The sequence below is a fragment of the Nerophis ophidion genome, linkage group LG09, assembly GCF_033978795.1.
Source record: "Nerophis ophidion isolate RoL-2023_Sa linkage group LG09, RoL_Noph_v1.0, whole genome shotgun sequence".
NCBI lineage: Eukaryota > Metazoa > Chordata > Actinopteri > Syngnathiformes > Syngnathidae > Nerophis > Nerophis ophidion.
The window spans coordinates 29,733,391-29,754,234 of NC_084619.1; the positions used below are offsets into that span (position 1 = coordinate 29,733,391).

Here is a 20,844-nt window from a genome sequence, read left to right on the forward strand (position 1 = left end):
CTGGAGATGGGAATTGAAACTCTCTCTGACAGAAGACTCTGCTAGGCTTTCCCAGCAAACCCTCACAATGCGTTTTGGCCTGCCAGGTCTGTCTGGCATCCTCCCCCACCATCGCAGCCAACTCACCTCCAGGTGGTGATCGGTAGAAAGCTCCGCCCCTCTCTTCACCCAAGTGTCCAAAACATGAGACCGCAAATCCGATGACACAACTACAAAGTCGATCATGGAACCGCGGCCTAGGGTGTCCTCGTGGCAAGTGTACATATGACACCCTTATGTTTGAACATGGTGTTTGTTATGGACAATCTTTGACGAGCACAAAAGTCCAATAACAAAACACCACTCTTGTTCAGATCTCGGCGGCCATTCTTCCCAATCACGCCTCTCCTTTCACTGTCGTTGCCAACATGAGCGTTGAAGTCCCCCAGTAGAACGAGGGAATCACCCAAGGGAGCACTCTCGAGTAATCCCTCGAATGATTCCATAAAGGTTGGGTACTCTGAAGTGCAGTTTGGTGCGTAAGCACAAACAGTTAGGACCCGTCCACCCACCAGAAGGCGGAGGGAGGTTACCCTCTCGTCCACCGGGTTGAACTCCAACGTGCAATCTAAGCAATTTTGTGCTTTATTTTGTTTCCTTACTGCACTGGCTGTACGTGCTGAACTGTGAGTTACCTAGTAGAGTTGCGTAATATAGACAATCTATGACATAAATGATATAGATTTGGCTGATGGTAGTGTTTTTAATACTTTTCTTATATTGTTGATGACACATTCCCACGGTGTCCTGCAAATTTGAACGCAATGTGACAATGTAACATTCTCGCTAGAGGAAAGTTAAAGTTAAAGTACCAATGATTGTCTCACACACACACTAGGTGTGGTGAAATTTGTCCTCTGCATTTGACCCATCCCCTTGATCACCCCCTGGGAAGTGAGGGGAGCAGTGGGCAGCAGCGGTGCCACGCCCGGGAATGATTTATGGTGATTTATGTCTATGATTCATTGATTTATGTCTATGATTCATTGATGCTGGTGAACCACTCTCAATGTCCCTTGAGAGTGCAAAGCCACTTTTTAGTCAGTAATCCTCCCCTCCATGGCGACAAATTGACTACTTGTCATACAAGTATCATTGCTGGAGAATGAGGAATAGCTAAACATGCTACACTTACACCGTAGGTGGATACAAGAAACCATGCTAACCGCTAAGCTAGAGCTCTTGAATGTTGGGCAGATACATACAAACATCAACAGTAACGATACAAAGTATAGTATCAGTATATCAATATTTTTTACTAAAATTATTTTGTTGTTTTTTTTGTTATTGTTTATTAACCTAGGAAAGAAATATCTGAACAAAAGATTACTTCAAGGGCAAAAACAAAATTTTTGAAAACACAGCCAATAATAGTAGATGAGTTAAATATTGTATTGATATTGTTACATCGCCATCCTGTGTTTTTGTCTTATTACAATCATGATCGAAAATTGAATCGATGATCATGGAAGTTTTGAGTATCAGTATGAGCATTGGTATGGCCAGTACTGCTCCTGTACCTACTTGGTATTGGATCAATACCCAAATTTGCAGGATCCCCCAAAACTCATGTAAAGTGTTCATACAACGGAAGAATAAAGTGCTTATTACATTTTAATAGAAGTGTAGATAGAACCATGTTACACTAGAAAGTAACCAGCTATTAATAGTAAATTAAGAATTAAATTAATAAAAGATTTGACAAAATAATATGATTAAAATGATGCAGTATATAACTGGGTATGTCAGCAGCCAAATTAGGAGCCTTTGTAACCAGTGTTGATATGGTTCTATTATTTGTTTACCGAATAATATATCGCGAAATGTATCGATAATGCAGGAGGCTGCAACATACATTGTAATATACATTTTAGGCCATATTGCCCATCCATAGGGACAGAGTGTACCATCAGAACCCTAATCACATTGATATCGTGCAACACCTTATGTAGAACTGTCACAGCTGTTACCATCATGCTTAACAGATGACATTCAAAGTCAGATCAGTGTTAACTGTAGCAAACCATACAATGCTAACTTTTTGCGCCTTAAAGAAATTGGCTGTTAGGAGTACGGACAAAGATGTAGGATATCTTTGTATCCCCAGGTTCTTTGTAGCCCTTTCCCTTGATTAAGGACATCAATATTTGTCTGTCTACAGGTGGCCGTCTGCTGCATCTGCTTCTTTGTCATTCTCCCACTAAACCTTGTCGGAACAATTTTGGGGAGGAATCTTTCTGGTCAGCCAAACTTCCCATGCCGGGTGAACGCTGTCCCTAGGCCAATCCCTGAGAAGAAATGGTAAGCGTGCCAACTTCCTTGGGATTGGGACATAAGCTGTGTTATCAAGTGCCACTGCTAGAGAAGAGCCACTGACTGGGAAGGGAAGTGACCTTTCAGTTTTTTTATTAATGTTTGCAACTGCCCAGCAATTCTGTCACATGTTCCCCTTGGGAAATAAGTAACTTTGCGTTGATTTTCAAACCAGTTTGTTCCCTCTTTTTTATTTCAAACGCAATAAACCATGTGTGGGAATTTTTGTGCCGTTAGGTTTATGGAGCCAGCCGTCATCGTGTGCCTCGGTGGAATCCTTCCTTTCGGCTCCATTTTCATTGAAATGTACGTAAACATTGTGAGAGAAGCTACATAATTTTCTGTTCATCTTTACACAACTTTCCTTGCTTATCAGGTACTTCATCTTCACATCTTTCTGGGCCTATAAAATCTATTACGTGTACGGCTTTATGATGCTGGTCCTGGTCATTCTTTGCATTGTGACAGTGTGTGTCACCATTGTGTGCACATACTTCCTGCTCAATGCTGAAGACTACAGATGGTAAGCACTTTTTTGTATTCACATGTTTTTATTTTTCATGTTAAATATAACTTTGCATGTTTCTCCTTTCCAGGCAATGGACAAGCTTTCTTTCTGCTGCATCCACCGCAGTTTACGTTTACATGTACTCATTTTACTACTATTTCTTCAAAACAAAGTGAGTTTCGTTTAGAATTTTATTTGGTTTCTAAAAGACATTTTGTGAAAAACCAAATTGTACCGCTGATTTTCTTTGGTGTATTTCAGGATGTACGGGTTGTTCCAGACGTCCTTCTACTTTGGTTACATGGCTGTGTTCAGTACTGCTCTTGGAATCATGTGTGGTCAGTCCCGCTTAATTTGTGTACATTTAGCTTTAATGACTACCGTATTTCCTGGACTATAGAGCCGCAGCCACTACATTTTTTAAGAAAAATATTTTTCCATATACTATGGCCCCGTTTAGAATGCACAGCAAATCTGATTTTGATTTGCCTTCAAGTGACACATACCAGATTTGCAAGTCTAAACGCTCCAAAGTATATGTAGATGATATTTATGTAAATATGTGTGTGGTCAAAAGATTACATTGACTTGTAAAGAAAATAACGTCATGACTTTCTTGAGTTTCCAAATATTTCTACAACTCTTATTTTTTTGTAATAGTGATTGGAGCACGTAATTGTTGGTCACAAAAAACATTCATGAAAATTGGTTCTTTTGTGAATTTATTATAGGTCTACTGAAAATGTGACCAAATCTGCTGAGTCAAAAGTATACATACAGCAATGTTAATATTTGGTTACATGTCCCTTGGTAAGTTTCACTGGAATAAGGCGCTTTTGGTAGCCATCCACAAGCTTCTGGCAAGTTTCTGGTTGAATTTTTGACCACTCAACTTGACAAAATTGGTGCAGTTCAGCCAAATGTGTTGGTTTTCTGACATGGACTTGTTTCTTCAGAATTGTCCACACGTTTAAGTCAGGACTTTGGCAATGCCTATCTAAAACCTTAATTCTAGCCTGATTTAGTCATTCCTTTTGACTTTTGTGTTTGGGGTCATTGTCCTGTTGGAACACCCAACTGCGCTCAACACCCAACCTCCGGGCTGTGATTTTAGGTTGTCCTGAACAATTTTGAGGTAATCTTTCTTTTTCGTTGTCCCATTTATTCTCTGTAAAGCATCATTTCCATTGGCAGCAAAACAGGCCCAGAGCATAATACTGCCTCCACCATGCTTGACGGTAGGGATGGTGCTCCTGGGATTAAAGGCCTCACCTTTTCCCTTCCAAACATATTGCTGGGTACTATGGCCAAACAGCTACACTTTTGTTTCATCTGACGACAGAACGTTCCTCCGGAAGGTCTTATCTATGTCCATGTGATGTCAGATGAAACAAAAAATTAGCTGTTTGGCCACAACACCCAGCAATATTTTTGGAGAAGAAAAGGTGAGGCCATTAATCACAAGAACACCATGACTACCGTCAAGCATGGTGGTGGTAATATTATGCTCTGGGCCTGTTTTGCTGCCAAAGGAACTGGTGTTTTACAGAGAGTAAACGGTAAGCCAAATTTTTCTTTCATGTGACCACAGAACTTTCCTCCAGAAGGTCTTATCTTTGTCCATGTGATCAGCAGCAAACTTTTTAGACGAGCCTTAAGGTGTTGCTTCTGGAGCAAGCGCTTCCTTCTTGCATGCTAGCCTCTCAGTCCATGGCGATGCAAAACACGCTTGACTGTGGACACTGACACCTGTGTTCCAGCAGCTTCCATTCATTGCAGACTTGCTTTTTGGTGGTTCTCAGTTGACTCTTGATCATCCTGACCAGTTTTCTCTCAGCAGCGGGTGATAGCTCGCATTTTCTACCTGATCGTGACTGTGATAGTACTGTGCCATGCACTTTATACTTACGAACAACTGTCTGCACAGTTGCTTTTGGGACCTTAAGCTGCTTTGAAATAGCCCCAATTGACTTTCCTGACGTGTTCAAGTCAATAACTGTTTTTTTTTCAGATCCATGCTGCGTTCCTTTGACTTTGCCATTGTCGTGTTTGTAACCGAGTTTAATGACTGCATCACATGAGCCCTATTTAAATGGACTCAGAGATGTCAACAGGTGTTGTCAATAATAATCACACAATGAAGTTAAGAGGCCATGCCATGAAGCTGATTTGGTTGTAACGTTTCGACATCTCCAAAATTGATAATATATGTTGCTGTATATATAGACTTTTGACCCAGCAGATTTGGTCACATGTTCAGTAGACTCATAATAAATTTAAAAAAGAACCAAGCTTCATGAACGTTTTTTGTTAAAAACAACTATGTGCTCTAATCACTCTATCTCAAAAAATAAGACAGCCATGACATTATGTTCTTTACAAGTGTATGTAAACTTTTGACTACGTATTGTGAAACATGTATATATAATGACAAAATACTCCAAAATTGTAGTTATTTGTTGCACTCATGTGAAACTCTTTTAATGCGCAATTAGATTTCTGGATTCCTACAAATGTGCAGGTGCAGGGGGTGCATTAATTCCTGCAGGGAGCATGTCTCGCCAGAGCACTGGCAAGAAATGTTGGCACTCAATTGAAAAGTGTCTCCAGACTCTATTTAGCACGATGACTAGCTGTTGGTCCTGCGAGTGCAACCCCTAAGGAGACAAGCAGACCAGCTTATTGTGCAAGCAAGAGGTTAAAGTCCTACTGAAATGAGATTTTCTTATTTAAACGGGAATAGCGGGTCCATTCTATGTGTCATACTTGAACATTTCGCGATATTGCCATATTTTTGCTGAAAGGATTTAGTAGAGAACATCGACGATAAAGTTCGCAACTTTTGGTCGCTAATAGAAAAGCCCTGCCTGTACCGGACGTATGTGCGCGTGACGTCACAAGTTGCAGGGCTCCACACATATTCCCATTTTTTTTAATGGGAGCCACCAGCAGCAGTAAGAGCAATTCGGACCGAGAAAGCGACAATTTCCCCATTAGTTTGAGCGAGGATGAAAGATTTGTGGATGGGGAAAGTGATAGTGAAGGAATAGAAAAATAAAAAATACAAATAAAAAGCGACGGTTCCAGGCGACGGCAGTGTGAGCGTTTCAGATGTAATTAAACACGTTTACTAGGATAACTCTGGAAGATCCCTTGTCTGCTTATTGTTTTAATAGTGTTTTAGTGAGATTTTGAAAATTGTAAAAGATTGTAAAGACATACCTCGAGGTTGGATGGCTGCGGTGAACACGAAGTGTCTCAGAGAGAAGCCGAGGTGCCAAGCTCACAGCTGCCGCTGCTGCAGGACGACGAATAATCCAATGATTTCGCCGGTAAGATATATATCACAATTTCCCCATCCAAAAACATGCTGGTTGACGTAGAGAAAACATGTTCGCTTGACCGCTCTGCTTCACCACAAACAAACAAAGAAACATCGGCTGTGTCTCGGTGCTAAAGACAGCTGCAATAGACCGCTTTTCACCAACAGCATTGTTTTTTATAGTCTCCATTATTAAATGAATAAATCGCAAAAGATTCAGCAATACAGATGTCCTAAATACTGTGTAATTATGCGGTTAAAGCAGACGACTTTTAGCCGCGAGTGGTGCAGCTGCTAATATTTCCTGACAGTCGGTGACGTCACGCGTACAAGTCATCATTCCGCGACGTTTTCAACCAGAAACCCGCGGGAAATTTAAAATTGCAATTTAGTAAACTAAAAAGGCATTGGCATGTGTTGCAATGTTAATATTTCATCATTGATATATAAACTATCAGACTGCGTGGTTGGTAGTAGTGGGTTTCAGTAGGCCTTTAAAAATTGGGGGACACATACTGTATTTGTAACTGGACAGATCCATGAAGAGTTTGAGCAGAAATTATACCGCAAAACATTCAAAAACACTCTTTCCCATTAATTGTTTTTTTTTTTAAGCATTAACTTTGTGCCATGAAAAAAACTACTACTGTAAAAAAAACAAAAAAAAAACTTTCGATATCAATTTAAAACACGGTTTGGCCAATGAAGATATAGTCAAATAACACAACACAAAGTGGTCCAGTGCAGCAGTTTGGCCAATAAAAATTAATAGCGGTACCTCTCACATCAGATACACAAGCTTTGATTCACTGACAACTCTTAACAGCAGTGCGATCTTTAATGCATGCTGAGACTCCACGGATGTGATGCCAGAGAAATGAAGCGCTTGGCTGCAGCAGCTCAGAAAAGTTGTTACTGTTAATAATAATATTCATTAAGTTCAGCGTGGTGATGGAGCTCTGTGCTCATACACAATGGACGCAGGAGCTTCTTCATTGGGCTTTCCTTTGCCGCGGTGGTTGTGAAAGTAGTTCATTTGGTATGCAGCGCAGCCTGTTTTTTTAAAAATATTAATATCGTCGATTATCACCCTCATTTAATTGCAGCAGCCAAAACCGTGATTAATTGTGCAGCCTTACCGATATGGATTGGTGGTTGACCCCTTCAATAGATATCTTTTGTTTACTGTTAATTTTGTAATGCACGTGCCTATAGTCAAATCTCATTGGAGGGACTTTGACCAAATGTGTGTTTTGCAGGTGCGGTTGGATACATGGGAACAAGTGCCTTCGTGAGGAAGATCTACACAAACGTCAAAATAGACTAAAGCAGCACCAAAAGGGTGGATGATCACCACGGTGGAGTTGCCCGCGTGTATTCTGGAAGACGGCCGGCACACAACATTCTTTAATAGTTTTTCCTTCTTGCAAAGAGATTGTGAGAGTCTCACTTTGTACAATGTAGTTTTCCATTTTCTGAATGAATTTCAACTCCGCAACACAGAAGTGAACAGACGCAAAGGTTCTGTTTTTATTATCAGTCGCTTTCACATTAAGGAATGTTGGTGGGCAAAATGTTCAAGGCTCACACGGCTTCTCTTCCACCCAGTCCCACCCGAGACCCGACGACGTACATGTTTGTGGATGGAACTGTGCAGCTCTCTTCAGTGAAGAGGCCTAAGTATGTTGACCGCCTTTGTTCTATCCTGTAAGAATACTGGAGAGTTGGCTTTGTGCCCATATTCTGACTTGAGTTCTATTTTATATTCTTGAAGCCCGCTCTCAGTAATGTTAGTACAGTAATTCCTTCCCATTTACTCCTACTACAAAAAAGGTGTTGTCCCCCATTTTGGACATTCTAAATTCTCCCGTTACTGTAGCGATCCATGCAGTTGCGAAGTTGACGTCCTGCTGTAGTAAAGAACCGAGGGCCTAAGGTCGAGGTACAGTAAGACTTTTAAATGGACATTTGATGTGATCCTATTTCCTGGGTTTAGTCTTGTTTTCTTAATGGTTGGGGTTAAATGAAGTCCACTTGTAAAGTTAATATATGTATTGGGGAAGTGTATATAACCTTAATGTACCTTTAGGTGTAGATCCCAAATGTATTTTCGTTGTACAGATTTATTACAGGGTGGTTATTTTTTGTTTTTTTTAATGAATCCGCTCAAAAGAAAAAGGTTTTGTTGGTTTGGGGCGGGGTTGGTGGCGCTGTTTCATCTTGCCTGAAATTGCATGACATTTTCAAACCATGGCCTTGTCAAAATGATTCACTGGCAGCATGGATCTCACATTAAGGGTACTGGCCTGATTAGACCCACATACTGATTTACATATTAAAAGCTTTAAAAAGGCTCGGCATCTTGTGGTAAGCCATTTCCCCCACAGGACAAGTGTGAACGTCCAAAGGATTGAGCTGTGTTTCCACAGACAAACTGTACAAAATGATCAAGAACACTTGACTAAATGTTTTCATAACCACACACTGCAGAGTCTTTCTAAGGTTTTATTTCCCTCCCAGGTTTTGTGTAAATACAGTACGCTCCTTTGTCCTGCCTTCTCATTTCTAGTTCTTCCCCACTGAAGTTGATTTTGGCACTATGTTGTGTACAAATCATGAGACATTTTCAACCTGCATAATAACTTGTAAAAAGAGGAAATAAAACACGTTTATGTACAGGATTTGGTGCTTAAGCTTTTTTGTCTTAAAAACCCCACAAAGACCAACAAGTATATAATTGGCACTATATTTTTTATTATAAAGATCCATGTCCAGTGCGTACAACTACATTAATTTTATTGCATGGACTTTTAGTAGTTCTTCACGATCAATTAACTTTGTCAAAGTACTCTTTAGATCCTTCAGGAGTTGGTTTAATCTGAAATGTAAAGAAGAAAGATTTTAAAACACAGAGCTCAGCAGTAATGGTTTTGAATATTGCCCACTCACTGTCGGTGACTTGGGGGTCCAGCTGGCAGGACACACCTCGCCGTGGGCCTCCACGAACTGGAACGCTTTCACAAGACGTAGTGTCTCTTCCACACAACGACCCACCGGCAGGTCATTAACGCTCATGTGCTTCACCACGCCGTTTGGGTCGATGATAAACAGGCCCCTGAGAGAAAGTTAACACCCAAGTATAAACAATGTAAAAATAGCCAACCCTAAAGCTGACAGAAAAAAGTTGAAAAAAAAAAACATTGCTTGCTTGGCAGAGGTAATAACACTGCCAATGTCCAAAAAAGGAAAAAAGGTTCCCCTATTTTGTAAGAAAAACTTTTTAATGATGTTCCAACAGTAAATGTGTGTCTTTGGTGCCTATTTTAGACATTCAATGTGAGTAAAATCTAGCATCTACCTCACTTTTCAGAGAGAGGGCAAACAAAACCTAGAACTCTACTACAGGCATGAACACTATTTGTTCATTTTATTTTTTCTATGCTAACTGAGCATGAGATAGTTAAAACGTAGGTGTAATGTTAGTGCTGAAGCACATAGCTATATTAAAGTTGCTTACGTCTGTGTCCTTCCCAACTCGATTATGTTTCATTGCTTGATACAACCGTATTGCAGCCATTACCTGAACTTTATTGCAGACGTACAATTTAGATGCAAGAAGTGGATAAAATGCACAGTAGCGAGCTACAAGCTGTCGTAGAGACACACTGCTATTTAGCATTAAACCTACAGACACACAAAACTATACTTAAGCACTTTTAAACTCTAGAATCCAGCATCATATTACAGACAGCCACAATTATGGGAACTTTAAGAGGAACTACTTTGTACATGAGACAAACACTTTTTATTTTTAGGATCCTAAATATGATTTAAAACGCTCCCAAAATGTGGCAAATGGGAGTCACTGTTGTAGCCTTCAAAGACTTCAAAACCCTGTTTTTTTATTTATTTGTTATATACACACACACACACACAGATATAGATATATAAATATATATGTGTGTGTGTGTATCTATACGTATATTTAAACAGGTATGGAAATATACACATATATGCATATACACACATGCGCGCACGCCTATATATATATATGTGCATATACGTTATGAACATGTTTTTCAGTCAGCACAAAGTGGTGTCCTATTGCATTGTGCATTACAAACTCAAATGCAATTCAGCTGCCGACTCAAATGCTACCTTATTTCTTGCCGTAGTTGGCTTACAGCCAATGTGTGTCTACGCTAGAAAAAGAGTTCCTCGGTGTTTGCTCTTACAACAAGGTCGCCACACCTTGGTTATTATACAGGTTACGAAACGCAAATGAAGTATAGTTGGCGGTTTTTTGGATTAATTTTTAAAGTGATTAAGAGGTGAAATGGATTGCTATATTTAGCTGCATTGCTAGCCACCAAGAAAAAGCCAATTTTTACAAGTTAAAATGCAAAAAGAAACCCCAACACTTTTTGTCTTGAACGATAGGCAAAATTCCCCCCCTTTAAGACGTAATTATTTTTCAAATATAATTTGACCTTTGAAACATTTAACAGTACAAGTCAAGCTAAAATAGAGAATTATCACCTCAATGCGATGCCTGGGCCCTCCAGTAGCACACCGTAGTCTCTCGATATCTGCTTGTTGAGATCTGAGAGCAAAGGGATGTGAATCTTGCCTAAGCCTCCTGCCTGCCGAGAAAAAAAAAAAAACAATAACCATAGGACACAAAATGCACCAACTAACGCCAAAAGCCCCCACATTGACAACAGGTTGAAATGTGTGCGTTGTATTGAAGCGTACTTTACGAGCAGTGTTGGTCCATGCCAGGTGTGTGAAGTGAGAGTCCACAGACACGCCCACTACATCACAGTTGATGTCATGGAACTCGCTGGCCTTGTCGCTGAAGGAAATGATCTCAGTTGGACACACAAAGGTGCTGCAGTGGAAACATGGTGTACCATTACACTTTTTTTTTTAAGCAATCTTACATCTTTGCTGAACTACAGAAATGAATATGCAGCTAAAATGTTTTGTTCACAGATGCTGGTTGACTTGATTTTATTTTCAAACACCTTCTCAAATAAATGTAAAGAACATGAACTATTTGGAACAGTGAATTATCTATGAACAGTGAACCAGAAGGACTGGACTTCTAAAATATATATTTTTTTGTCGAGTTGCAATTTTTAGAATGTATACAATGGCAAATGTTTCATATTTTTCAAGAGGAACAGTACCTTTTTTCTTTATGTAAGACAAGAACACATTTTTTTATATTCTGTGAGTTCAAAATAGTAAAAAACTGCTAGAAATAATGAAGGTAATGTGGATATGCCTATGAAACACAGATTTATGTCATTTTAAAAACAGGCACATTCGTAACAGCATGTAGAATTGACAGTATTTTGCTCATTTTAAGGAAAACAACAAAGAGAATCCTTTCTGTTTGCTACCAGTAATGACAAACTTCGAGAGAGCCTTGGAGCGTTATTCATGCAGCACTATTTTTAATATGGCTGCAAGTAACTACTACTTCGATAGTCGACTCGTAACCAACTATATCAACGATTAATCGGATTATAAAGACTGCATGTTAAGCTATCGACTTCTAAATTAATCTTAAAATATTTTAAACATGTAATCTCGAACAACAAAAATTACTTATTAATTTATAAATATTTAATTCTAATTCAGTTGTTACAAAATACAAAAAAAAACTATTACACTTTAGTCCAGGGGTCTCAAACACGAGACGTTATTTTGCGGCCCACACCTTAATATGAAAATTTAAAGTTGGTGCGGCCCGCGACTTTTATATGAATGGCGCTTTACAGTGTCATACTTGTATACCCTCGATTTTTTCGGAAGTCTCCCAATTTTCAGTTTCCCTCCAAGGGTAATCATTCTCCCGAATTTCACTCAATCAACAGTATTAATGGAGGCATTAATACTGTTGTGTATTGATGCCTATTATTAATAACCAACTATGTGTATTAATAACCAACTATTAATAGAATCCCATGTAGCCCTAACTTTTCCGGGCTACACTTTACACCCCCCCCCCCCCCCCCCCCCCCAACTCTGCCCCCTATTGTAGCCCGGAAGAGTCAGGGCTGCATTGGATTCCGGGTAATTGTTCTGTTGTGTTTATGTTGTGTTACGGTGCGGATGTTCTCCCGAAATGTGTTTGTCACTCTTGTTTGGTGTGGGTTCACAGTGTGGGGCATATTTGTAACAGTGTTGAAGTTGTTTATACGGCCACCCTCAGTGTGACCTGTATGGCTGTTGACCAACTATGACTTGCAGTCACTTCCGTGGGTCGGCAGAAGCCTCCTACAAAATGTGACTGGGCCACACTGTATATATGGTGGGAAAACGGACGAGACGGCAGATAGTAGAGGACCCTTAATATTGTTGACCGGGTGAAAACCGGGAGAATGATTGCCATGGGAGATTGTCGGGAGGGGCACTGATATTTGGGTGTTTCCTGGAAAGATCGTGAGAGATGGTAAGTATGTTGTAGGGCGGGAAAGCCATTCAAAGAAGGTGAATACATTAAAAAGTGCATGTTATATTTTTTTTAAGAAATCTTTTCTTGCGGCCCAGCCTCACCCAGTTTCTGCATCCAGTGGCCCCCAGGTAAATTGAGTTTGAGACTCCTGCTTTAGTTCATTAAAAAAAAAAGACAGGCAAAGTGCTTAAAGAACAAAGTATCTAAAAGGCAGTTGAAATAGCAGCAATAAAAAAAGTTAAAAGTTAATGTTAAAGTACCACACACAACACTAGGTGTGGTGAAATTATCCTCTGCATTTGACCCATCACCCTTGATCACACCCTGGGAGGTGAGAGCAATGAGCAGCAGCGGTGGCCCCGCCCGGGAATCATTTTTGGTGATTTAACCACCAATTCTAACCCTTGATGCTGAGTGTCAAGACGATAAAACACCGATACTATCCAACTTGCTCAAAAAGAAAAAAACATTTAGTGATGTGTTTAAAAAGCTGAACACTGGTATATTATTAACTTCTGAATCTAATAGACTCAATGTACAGAATTGTATTACTTCACATTTTAGCTATCTAGTGGATTTTATGTTCAATCTTATGACCCCAGCTCATCGGTGCCTCATGTTTTGTGTGTGATTGACATTTGTTATTGTGCCTTTCCTCATTAACTTGAATTGATTAAGACAACATTTAGCTGGCGGACTTTGGCAAAATGAAAAGGTCTCACACTTGTTAGCTCGATAGCAAGATACAAGCTAACTCACCCAGTTGAGACTACATCTTCTAGATGTCCAACATTCCCCCGCATTTCAGATGTCATGTCATAAATACAAGATCTACTTTGCAAAATGTGCAAGGTATTCATGTTTTAAGAAAAACAAGAGGAAATGTTTGCACAATTTACACATTTTCATAGGCGCCAGCGCCCCCCGCGACCTCGAAAGGGAATAAGCGGTAGAAAATGGATGGATGGATGGATGGATGGATGTCCCTCTAGAAAAAAACCGAGTAATGACGTCATGACTAATATCGACAAATTTGTCATCTACAAATGTTATTGTCGACAAATTGTTGCAACCCTATTGTTAAATGTTTGAAAGAACATAAAACAGTGACCTGTAATGTCCGCCCTCACAGGGATGCTGATTGAAGGGATGTTGTATCTTTCAGCACTTGTACTTTCCTTCAGCTGCTAAATTAAGAATAATTCTCACTCCTCAGATGCAAAAAAGTAAGTAAGTACATTTTATTCATAAAACGCTTTTCACAGATTAAAATCACAAAGCGCAGTACAAAAAATAAGTGAAGTAAAACAATTCAATTAAAACAACAAGGGCAACATCATATAAAGGATACAAAGTGGATTGTAATTTATAATTTATAGTTAAAAGGTGCATTAACTAAAAGCTTTACTAATAAGAGAAGTTTTCAAATATTTCTTAAAAGTTTGAACACAGTCAAGATCACGGAGGGACTGGTGCAAATTGTTCCAGAGTCTGGAATCTAGAGCCTAGAATGGCAGGTCTCCACGGGTTTTAAAACAAGTTTTTGGGATCTTTATAAGATCCTGGCCCGAAGACTGGAGGCTGTGCCCTGAAGGGTAGGAGCATAGCAAGTCAGTGATGTACTGAGGGGCCCCACCATGCAACGCACGAAATGTCAGGACTAAGATCCTAAACTCAATGTGGAATTTAACTGAAAGCCAAATGCTTCCAAAAGATGTTTTAACGTTGCATTCAATTTGCAGAAAACCAACTTGAGAGCCATTAGCTGTCCATTTGCATGGTACCTCCATTGTTACCTGGCTCATACAAGCAGTTTTTGACAATTTAGAATGCACATAAAATAAAAATATTTGTGTTATTGTCACACATAAGGATTGTGGATAATGGGCAAAATACCAAATAAGTGCAGTTTCCCTTTAAGAGCATGTTCCAACACTCACAAGTCCAGTGGGTAGAAGAAGAGGACCAAGTATTTGCCCTTGAAATCCGAAAGGCTAATATCCTTGAAGTCTCCGTTGTGGACTGCTGTCCCTTTAAAAGCAGGAGCAGGCTGAGTGACAGCTGCCGCCCATCTGCAAGAGCCTGACAAGACCAACATTGTAAACGTCACATTTGTCTGTGTGACATGTTCCTTTATGCCATTAGTCTATTGAAGAAAATCAACACAATCACATGATTACAATGAGCTTGTCTCAACTTTATACGTACTGCTTGAGAAACAGGCCCTCTGCAGCGCAGGAGCAGATGTGAAGCATTCAGCTGCAGACGTTGCAACTCTTGCCTGGAAAATGACAAAATAAATAAATATCTGTTTTGTTTTTTTTACATTTTGCATATCTGTGATAAAACAAGCAATAAGGCTTGTCTACACTTCACATATATTTGTGAAGTGTAGACTTACAACATCCTGTACCTCAACTTAAGAGTGTTTTGAGGTTTTATGCTCTGAGTTGTAAGCAGAAATTTGAGTTAAAAGTAGGGCTGGGCGATACATCGATATACTCAATATATCGTGGGTTTGTCTCTGTGCGATATAGAAAATGACTATATCGTGATATTTGAGTATACGTTAGAGATGCGCGGATAGGCAATTATATCATCCGCAACCGCATCACCAACGTCGTCATCCACCCGTCACCCACCCGCCGTCCACCCGAACCAACATTTTATCAGAACCGCAACCGCCCGCCACCCGCCCGTTGAAATACATCAGAGGTCGGCCACCTTTATCACTCAAAGAGCTATTTAAACCCGTTTCACAGAGTAAAGAAGACAATGGGGGCCACTAACGTTCTCGCGAATTTCCAACGAATGTCCAATGGTGTTCATCCTGATGACAAGAATAAGGGCATGCTGTGAAGCCATTGCCTTTGACACCTTCAACAAGATGTACGAACCGATTGCTAGTCCAGCAACATGTTGTATGCAGCTTCCGCAATCACACGTACAAGATTGAAAGGGATACTGGGTGATACAGAGTACACTGATGGTTGTGATATAAACAATTTTAACACTCATACTAATATGCGCCACGCTGTGAAGCCACACCAAACAACAATGACAAACACATTTCGGGAGAACATCCTCACAGTAACACAACATAAACGCAACACAACAAATACCCAGAATCCTTTGCATCCGTGATACTTCCTGAATATATTTTACACCCCCGCGCCCCCAACCCCGCCCACTTTACCGACGCACGGGGAGGGGGGGGGGGGGGGGGGGGGGGCTGCTGCTAGCGGGGTGTATGAAATAGTCAGGAATTGTCATGGATGCAAAGGATTCTGGGTATTTGTTGTGTTGCGTTTATGTTGTGTTACTGGGAGGATGTTCTCCCGAAATGTGTATGTCATTCTTGTTTGGTGTGGTTTCACAGCGTGGCGCATATTACTAAGAGTGTTAAAATTGTTTATATCACAACCATTAGTGTACTCTAAGTGTCACCCAGCATGCCTTGCAGTCGTGTGCGTGTCTCTGCGGAAGCCACACACAACATGTTGCTGGACTGACAAGCAGATCGTACATGCTGTAGAAGGCGACAAAGCCAATGGCTTCATAGCACGCCCCAATACTTATTAACTGCCGGCAGTCATTCTAGAGAATGTTTGCGTCTCCTATTGTCTTCTTCGCTTTGTGACACGGGGCCTAATTGGCTCTTTGAATGGTAAAGGATACCGATCCCAGAACCATGTATATCAAAAATTTCCGAATGGTTCAACCGCCACCCGCCCGAATCTAATTAAAATCTATTTTTTCGTCATGTCACCCGCCTGACCCGCGGTTTATCGGCGGACTCCGCGGATGAGACCGCAAACTGCGCATCTCTAGTATACGTTCTCACGCAGTTGCTTTTAGCTGCGGGCATTACAATACAGGCTTTTATCACTATTTCTTATCTCTCCTTCTCACTGACACGTCATACGCCACATAAATAGCATGGGTAACGTTAGCTGTGTTGCGAGTGGTAATACGAGAGAAAGAAGGTGCGAGTCTGGTAACAAATGAAGGAAGAATTAATTCCCAATAAAAACAGCAGGGGGTCCATCGTCTGGTGGTGGTTTGGCTTCAAGTGCGAATAGGTCAAACAGACTACCGTAATTTGTCAAGTGTGGGGCAGAAGCGTTGCTACAAAAAGTAGCATTACTACTAATATGTAGCATCATTTGAAAAGTCACCTGCTAGCGAATGAAGAGTGCTTACTCCACATGTCAACATCTCCATTCGGTGCCACACCAACAAAATGAGGAGGCAAACATTTCCACATCAACACCGTTTGAAAAAAATTGTGAACAACATAAGAAGACAACGTCCGCAGTAACCTGCCACATAGCGATTTGATTTCCTATTATACAGCTCATTTTTATTTGACAGTTATTGAAATATCTTGTGTGACATCATGCACAAAAGTGCACTTTATTAGTTTTAAACTATTGTAGTGGCGTTCTTTAAAATAAGTACACTTTAATTTAGTGTTGTTTTGAGATGTCATCTTAGTGACATCATGCACAAAAATGCACTCATATCTTCCACTTTCTGTTTTGAAATGACATGAATGTTTGTGCCACTGCTTAATAACTGTTTAATAAATACAATTTTGGTAAATTTACTTACTTGTGATTTCCCTCTCAGCATGAAAGTTTAAAGTCCTACTGAAATTAGATTTTCTTATTCAAACGGGGATAGCAGGTCCATTCTATGTGTCATACTTGATCATTTCACGATATTGCCATATTTTTGCTGAAAGGATTTAGTAGAGAACATCAACGATAAAGTTTGCAACTTTTGGTCGCTAATAAAAAAGCCTTGCCTTTACCGGAAGTAGCAGACGATGTGCGCGTGACATCACGGGTTGTAGGGCTCCTTACATCCTCACATTGTTTACAATCATAGCCAGCAGCAGCTAAAGCTATTCGGACCGAGAAAGCGACAATTTCCCCATTAATTTAAGCGAAGATGAAAGATTCGTGGATGAGGAAATTTAAAATGAAGGACTAGGAAGGAAAAAAAAAAAACTTTAAAAAAAAAGGTAAAAAAAAAAAAAAAGGCGCGGGCAGTAAGAGCGATTTAGATGTTAGACACATTTACTAGGATAATTCTGGAAATCCCTTATCTGCATATTGTGTTACTAGTCTTTTAGTGGGATTATAAAGTACCTGAAAAGCGGAGGGGTGTGGCCACGGGTGTGTTGACGCCAGAGTCTCTGAGGGAAGTCACGCAGCTGCAGCAAGACGGAAGCTCTGCTGATGTCTCCGGTAAGAGCTGACTTATTACCACAATTTTCTCACCGAAAACGGCCGGTTGACATTTGGTCGGGATCCATGTTCGCTTGACCGCTCTGATCCGTAGTAAAGCTCCATCATCGGGAATTTTAAACAAGGACACATCGACTGTGTTTGTGTGGCTAAAGGCTAAAAGCTTCCCACCTCCATCTTTCTACTTTGACTTCTCCATTATTAATTGAACAAATTGCCAAACATTCAGCAACACAGATGTCCACAATCCTGTTTAATTATACGATTAAAGCAGACTACTTATAGCTTGGATCGGGCTGGAAAATAATATTTTCTGGTTTTAATAATAATAATAATAATAATAATGGATTAGATTTATATCGTGCTTTTCTATTGTTATATACTCAAAGCGCTCACAGAGAAGTGGGAACCCATCATTCATTCACACCTGGTGGTGGTAAGCTACATCAGTAGCCACAGCTGCCCTGGGGTAGACAGACGGAAGCGTGGCTGCCAGTTTGCGCCTACGGCCCCTCCGACCACCACCAATCATTCATTCATCATTCATTCACCGGTGTGAGCGGCACCGGGGGCAAAGGGTGAAGTGTCCTGCCCAAGGACACAACGGCAGCGACTTTGATGATTTTTTAATAAATAATCCACGCAAGTTTTGTCCATACATGAAGCCCCTGGTCTTACTCACTAGTATTATCTTATATGGAGTGACATATTTTTGTTTTCCGAAGCATGGGGAAATAGAAAAGTGACTGTGAGACAGTGCTGAGAAGAAGAAATGGATGATCTTCATTGAATTAAAGAATCATAAAAAATATGAGTGCGTAGTTTGCTGACTTGGTGAGGTTTTTGATTGATTGATTGAAACTTTTATTAGTAGATTGCACAGTACAGTACATTTTCCGTACAATTGACCACTAAATGGTAACACCCGAATACGTTTTTCAACTTGTTTAAGTCGGCATCCAAGTTAATCAATTCATGGTAGTCAGCACCATACACAAGCCAAAGATGTTAAAATAATACCTAAACAGCGGAAATTTATCCGTGAAAATATGGACAAGCTGCTGATGGTGTTTGACAGAGAAGCAACTGGAAGGAGGTACCGTAGAAGTCCACTCTCCAGGGCAAATACTGTACATTATCACTGCATTACTTTATAAAACTAGCATAGTTGTTTGTACTACATTGTATTGTATTATTTTTCAAACAATATTTATCAAAAAGTTTAACTTTTTAAATGACATGTTAAAATGGTGCTGTTTTCAGGGATGTGGGCAAAGACTTATTAAAGTGATTTAAAGGCCTACTGAAATGAGATTTTCTTATTTAAACGGGGATAGCATGTCCATTCTATGTGTCATACTTGATCATTTCGCGACATTGCCATATTTTTGCTGAAAGGATTTAGTAGAGAACATCCACGATAAAGTTCGCAACTGTCGGTGTTAAGAGAAAAGCCCTGCCTCTACCGGAAATCGCAGACGATGACGTCACTCGTGTGATGGCGCCTCACATATTCACATTATTTTTAATTGGAGCCTCCAACAAAAAGTGCTATTCGGACTGAGAAAACAAATTCCCCCATTAATTTGAGCGAGGATGAAAGATTTGTGTTTGAGTATATTGATAGCGACGGACTAGAAGAAAAAAGGGACGGATTCCGATGTTTTTAGACACATTTACTAGGTTAATTCTGGGAAATCCCTTATCTTTCTAATGTGTTGCTACTGTTTTAGTGAGTTAAATAGTACCTGATAGTCGTAAGGGTGTCTCCACGGGTGTCTTGACGCCCAGTGTCTCAGGGGAGTCGACGGCAGCTATGGACGGCACAAGCTCAGCTTTTCTCCGGTAAGAACTGACTTTTTAACCACAAATTTCTCACCGAAACCTGCTAGTTGACATGTGGTCGGGATCCATGTTGGCTTGACCGCGCTCTGATCCATAGGAAAGTTTCACCTCCAGGAATTTTAAACAAGGAATCACCGTCTTTTTGTGTGACTAAAGGCTAAAGCTTCCCAACTCCATCTTTTTACTGTGACTTCTCAAATATTAATTGAACAAATTGCACAAGATTCAGCAACACAGATGTCCAAAATACTGTATAATTATGCCGTTAAAGCAGACGATTTTTAGCTGTGTGTGTGTGTGCAGCGCTCATACTTCCTAAAAACCCGTGACGTCTTGCGTACACGTCATCATTACACGACTTTTCGAAGACGAAACTCCCGGGAAATTTAAAATTGTAATTTAGTAAACTAAAAAGGACGTATTGGCACGTGTTGCAATGTTAATATTTCATCATTGATATATAAACTATCAGACTGCGTGGTAGGGTAGTAGTGGGTTTCAGTAGGCCTTTAAATGAATGGCATGAGGGCACTTCGATTTGAGAGACAATTGTTTTAAGTTACGACCTCTTTGACAGAACCAACTACGCTCGCAAGTTGAGGTACTACTTTATAACCTATTCATGCGCGCCAAATGACTTGCCCTTCATGTTCATCGCACAAAAAAAATTTTCCTTTAACAACACCTCACAGAATAAAGGTGCAACACCAAAATTAATTTCAATGTCATCATTTAAATTTGGCGAAATGTGTGTGACGCAGCATGTTAACACCATCTCGCTACTTTTGACAAATTAGTCGGTGGCAAGCCAGGACACAAATTCCACTGACATATAAAATAAACACAAGAAACTAACAAAAACGAACACAATATAAAAATAAAAAAAACATTGTCGTGTAAAGTTTGTCAACTTACAGACGTCCTGAGGAGTCTTCCAATGCTTGCTGCCATTTTGGATGATGTCAGAGTCACACCGGAAGTGAGTTAGAGTGCGCAAACACGTCACAAACACTTATAACAATTATGACCACTTTTATAATTGTAAAAAAAGATATTTAATATTAGAAAAGTGAACCACACTGCAAAATGTCCCGTA

The 20,844-nt window shown here is 40.1% G+C and overlaps 2 protein-coding genes across 2 annotated transcripts in view; one reads left to right on the forward strand and one right to left on the reverse strand.

The window, feature by feature from the left end:
- Positions 1–8,863, forward strand: part of tm9sf3 (transmembrane 9 superfamily member 3) — a 33,612-nt gene extending 24,749 nt beyond the window's left edge. The window contains exons 10-15 of the mRNA XM_061910771.1: positions 2,201–2,340; positions 2,590–2,658; positions 2,729–2,875; positions 2,949–3,032; positions 3,122–3,198; positions 7,442–8,863. Coding sequence (XP_061766755.1) covers positions 2,201–2,340; positions 2,590–2,658; positions 2,729–2,875; positions 2,949–3,032; positions 3,122–3,198; positions 7,442–7,509 — 585 coding nt within the window. The 3' untranslated portion in view covers positions 7,510–8,863. The remainder of the gene's footprint in view (positions 1–2,200; positions 2,341–2,589; positions 2,659–2,728; positions 2,876–2,948; positions 3,033–3,121; positions 3,199–7,441) is intronic.
- A 53-nt stretch (positions 8,864–8,916) lies between these two features.
- Positions 8,917–20,755, reverse strand: prdx3 (peroxiredoxin 3). The gene is made up of 7 exons (XM_061910782.1): positions 20,664–20,755; positions 14,857–14,929; positions 14,589–14,730; positions 10,938–11,073; positions 10,722–10,825; positions 9,132–9,297; positions 8,917–9,060 (listed from the first exon to the last, which is right to left on the reverse strand). Exons 1-7 carry the CDS (start codon positions 20,697–20,699, stop codon positions 9,010–9,012), a joined length of 708 nt encoding a protein of 235 aa, XP_061766766.1. The 5' UTR covers positions 20,700–20,755; the 3' UTR covers positions 8,917–9,009.
- Between the last annotated feature and the right edge of the window lie 89 nt (positions 20,756–20,844).